This window comes from Euprymna scolopes, chromosome 20, assembly GCF_053919585.1.
Source record: "Euprymna scolopes isolate OS-2025 chromosome 20, ASM5391958v1, whole genome shotgun sequence".
Classification (NCBI taxonomy): domain Eukaryota; kingdom Metazoa; phylum Mollusca; class Cephalopoda; order Sepiida; family Sepiolidae; genus Euprymna; species Euprymna scolopes.
The window spans coordinates 44,868,108-44,873,107 of NC_136501.1; the positions used below are offsets into that span (position 1 = coordinate 44,868,108).

The 5,000-nt window shown below is 36.9% G+C and overlaps 2 protein-coding genes across 3 annotated transcripts in view; both read left to right on the forward strand.

Moving 5' to 3' along the window:
* The window catches only part of LOC145241401 (uncharacterized), a 197,758-nt gene that overhangs the window by 139,315 nt on the left and 53,443 nt on the right, over window positions 1-5,000 (forward strand). Inside the window, exon 1 of one of the 2 annotated variants that reach the window (XM_080104330.1) lies at window positions 308-396. The exons of the other annotated variant lie outside the window; for it this stretch is intronic. Coding sequence (XP_079960456.1) covers window positions 383-396 — 14 coding nt within the window. The 5' untranslated portion in view covers window positions 308-382. Of the gene's footprint in view, window positions 1-307; window positions 397-5,000 lie in introns of those variants that run through there. 2 annotated transcript variants of the gene reach the window in all.
* LOC145241402 (uncharacterized) overlaps window positions 1-5,000 on the forward strand; it is a 202,177-nt gene that overhangs the window by 43,061 nt on the left and 154,116 nt on the right. The window lies entirely within an intron of this gene.

The window sequence follows — 5,000 nt, forward strand, 5'->3', positions numbered from 1 at the left end:
GTGTGTGTGATATATATATATATGTGTGCGTGTGATATATATATATATATATATATATATATATATATATATATATATATATATATATATATATATATATATATATAAACCTAAAACGAAAAAGAGTGAATAATAAGTTTTTCGACTTAGAAACATATTTTTTCAGTTCACTACCCGCAAAAGAACTTAGAGAATGTCTATCGAATCATAATAAGTCGAGGCTACTGCTGTTGGGCAATTGTCATTTTATCAGTAACTTCACATAGCTTTACACTCCAGTTGTAAAACGGTATCCGCATTCACGCCAAAGAGGTCAGTGCGTTAAACATGGAAAACATTTGCCTCGTCTCACGGTTTGCCTCGACGAAACACTTTTAACAAAATGCGAAATGGGAGGTAAATATGCTCAACAATACAACTATTTTTCTTTGTTTTGCTATGCGTTCATCGCGAGGGTGGAGTATATATGGAAAGAGGGAGAGAGATAAGGAAAAATGAATACACGAACATGTACGTATGGACACACACACACACACACACACACACACACACACATATATATATATATATATATATATATATATATATATTACATTTCTTCATACTATATATATATATATATATATATTAGTGAGTTATATAAAAATATATTAGTGATATATATAAATATATTAGTGATATATTAGTGATTGATATATATATATATATATATATATATATATATATATATATATATATATATATATATATATTATTACATTTTCACCCAATACAAGGCACATTGCCACTTTGGTGTAGGGGGCTACTATCAGGGGAAACATCTACTGGGGTACTATGTAGGGATTAGGGCAGCGAGATGTTGGTTCACGTTGCACTTGAACTTATGCATGTCAGTACAATTGGGGAAGCAGTGACCTGGAATGGAATTCCAAAGTCTAGCAGTTCTGGGGAAGAAACTACTGGAGTAGAAAGATCTTTTACATCTAGGGATCTCTACAGTGTGGGGGTGGGATTTTGCAGCTTTCGGGTCTGTCGAGGGTGTTCACGTCGTGGGGGCACAAGTGCTTGCAGTTCTTCAGAGCATTCACCATTGTAATACTTGTAGAACAGACAGAGGGATGCAACGTTTCGACGATGGGACAGAGGCTGAAGCTTAGATGCCAGTTTAGGGCCTATCAGATTTGTGACTCTCTTTTGAACCCTGTCAAGGAGCGAGAGACTAGTAGCCGATGCACCAGCCCAAATATGACAGTAATACTCCATACATGGGCGAATAGTGGCCTTATAGAGGTACAGGATACTTTCGGGTGTTAGAAGTTTTCTAGCACGGTAGAGAGAGCCCACCTTCCTCGCAGCGGCCCTGGCAATGCCCTCGAGTAATTGTTCCAACTCATGTTTCCTGTGAACGTTAGGCCAAGGAGCTTGAGAGACGTACTCTCAGATAAAGAGTCGTTGGCCATTGCTATAGGTGGTAGAGAAGGTTTCTTGTAATTATTGAATGAAACCAGTTTTGTCTTGGCGGCATTGAACGTGACCATCCATTTTTGTCCCCATTCCACTACTGATTTGAGGTCATCCTCTAGTGTTTCTGCCATTACTTTAGATATATGTTCATTTGTTTTCCTGTCGTGCCTGCTATAGAGTGTGGTGTCATCAGCATATATACCCATCTCAGAGGCAATTTTGTCGGGGAGGTCATTTATGAATATCAGGAAAAGCAGAGGTCCAAGGATAGATCCCTTGGGCACTCCCGCATTTATATCATATTGTTTAGATGTACGACCGTCGAGGACAACCTGGATTTTTCTCTTATCTAAGAAGGATTTAATTTTAATTAAATTTTCTACCAGTGATACCGTAAGATCTAATCTTCCTGAGGAGACCCTCATGCCATACCCTGTCAAAAGCCTTAGATATATCTAGAGCTACCGCTCTGCCCTCTCCCGCTTTGTCTATTGATATTTAATTATATATATATTTATATATTTTTTTTAATTATATATATTTTTTTAGTTATTTATATATATATATATATATATATATATATATATATATATATATATATATATATATATATATTACTGGTTAATTAAATTTAAAACAAAACATATGTTGCACATCATATGAGGGTATCCCATTGATCAAATCATAAATTATTCCTATCTATAATCTAGGCTTTAGGCTTTATTTGTTGAAATGAACAAAATACCGCAAATAAAGAAAAATATAATGTTTATCTTTATTTGTTGTATTTTTGACGAATTCAATGGAAAGAAGCAATTCACCTAAATACACACACACACACACACACACACACACACACACACACATACACATACCTCTGCTCCTATGAATTCGTTTTTCTTTTGTGTGTATTGATATTCATATTAAAATCCATCTTTTCTATTAGTGTTTATTTGCTTTCCCACCAAAGGCAAATGTGACACAAGGTCGTTTTTAAAATGGGGTTAAACTAGCTCCCCGAAAAAAAGGGAAAAGGGGCACTCTGGTTTAGTCCAAAAATAATAATTGGCCCAGTATAGAGGGTTTCCCCTCCATTGACTGGTACAAATTACCTTAAGTGCAGCATCTGCAGACAGAATCTACGCTTTGAACCCGGTCCGAAGGCCAAGAACAACAGGGTATTTATTTGCTCCCCACCGAGCAAATTAGGCACGATTTTTAATGTGAGGAGTGAAGGGGAAATGGGGGGGGGGAACTCCCCGAGGAGTAGGAGAGCTGGATAGTGACAATTGGTATGAAGGGTTGCCCCTACATTGATCAAGGTCTTATATGTGGGACTGCACCCACATATGGTCTTTGCCGGAACAGATACTACACTTTGATCCCGGCCCGAAGGCCAAGAACGACAGGGTGTTTATTTGCTCCCCAACCGGGCAAATTAGGCACAAGGCCGATTTTTAATATGAGGAGTGAAGGGTAAATGGGGACCAACTCCCCGGGGAGTAGGGGGGCTGGATAGTGACAATTGGTATGAAGGAGTGCCCCTACATTGACCAAGGTCTTATATGTGATGTTGCCCCCACATATGGTCTTTGCTTGCAGTATTTGCCGGAACTGATGCTACACTTTGATCCCGGCCCGAAGGCCAAGAACAATAGAAAAAAGGCAAGCCTCTTTTCCATTTATTTATCATTTTTTTTTTTTTTTTGTATTTATTTGCTTCCCCACAAAAGCAAATAAGACATACGGTCGTGTTTAATGTGGGGAAAAATCAGCTCCCCTAAAAGTAGGATAAAAAGAGGGTTTCCCCTCCATTGACTGGGACAAATTATCTTAAGTGCGGCATGTGCAGAACAGATACTACACTTTAATCCCGGTCCGAAGGCCAAGAACAACAGGGTATTTATTTGCTTCCCCACTGAGCAAATTAGGCAAAAGGCCGTTTTTTTAATGTGGAGAGTGAAAGGCAAATGATGACAAACTCCCCGGGGAGTAGGGGAGCTGGATAGTGACAATTGATATGAAGGATTGCCCCTACATTGATCAAGGTCTTATATGTGGGACTGCACCCACATATGGTCTTTGCTTGCAGTATCTGCCGGAATAGATACTACACTTTGTATCCCGGTCCAAAGGCCAAGAACAACCGGGTATTTATTTGCTCCCCGACTGAGCAAATTAGGAACAAGCCCGATTTTTAATGTGAGGAGTGAAGAGGACATGGGGACCAATTCCCCGGGGAGTAGGGGAGCTGGATAGTGACAATTGGTATGAAGAGTTGCCCCTACATTGACCAAGGTCTTATATGTGGTGTTGCAACCACATATGGTCTTTGCTTGCAGTTTCCCCACGAAAGTAAATTAGGCACAAGGCCGTTTTTAATGTGGGGGATAACAAACTCTCCTAAAAGTAGGATAAAAAGGGGGCCCACTTGTTGTGCCCAAGAATAATAATTGTCCCAGTATAGAGGGTTTCCCCTTCATTGACTGGTACAAATTATTTTAAGTGCAGCATCTGCAGAACAGATACTACGTTTTCATCCCGGACCGAAGGCCAAGAACAACAGAAAAAAAACTAATCCTCTTTTCTACTTATTTAAAAAGAAAATACAATTTTCTTATATATGGGTTGTGGAATTGCATTCACTAGCAAAAGATCTAGCTAATTTGCATATTCTTTTAAACATTCATTTTAATTAATTCCCTATTAGTTGCTTCGGTTTTCTAATGAGATAATCATCTTGAGTTAACTATTACGTGTAATTATATTCATGTAGATACTCTACATGACTTATACTTGCATAATATTTGCGTAAAAAGTTTATAGTAAACACAAAAGTGTTTCCATATATATTTATGTATACGTATATATTTTTGTTTAACACATTTTGCCTATCAAACTCCTCCTAGAGTTTTTGGTCTACAGAAATAAAACTTCATATATAAGGTATTTGAATCCATTCAAAATTTTATATTTGGTTTTAGCCTGTAAAAATCCGTGCAAAGGTGTGAAAATAAAAAAAAAGTGAAATTTGTCAGGTAAAGGTCGAACGCCGGAATTACGAATGTATAACGTAGTAGCTATTGGTTCATGTTTTAATTTTTAGCCTTGCAGTAAACATGTTTTCATAGCCCAGTCATTGACGGCAGAGGCAAAATCAATCGTGAGCTGAACGTTTTAGTTACGATTCTCAGTGGGGAGCATGAGTCTTTCTTTTTATATACTTTTTAAATCATTACTATATCTTGCATCCAATCTGTCTATCTATGTATCTATCGATCTATATATATAATTATTATAGTAGAAAAAATAATTATATATATATATATATATATATATATATATATATATATATATAAGTGAAAATTTCTGTCTGTCTTTTCTCTATGGTAGTTAAGGAAGACTATTATACAGAAAAGCATTACTTTACATATTCACACTTTTTAATATATACATGTGCACATAACCTTATGAACAGTACATAGGACCCCAGGAAAGCCTGGAATAACTGCTAGTATATATATATATATATATAT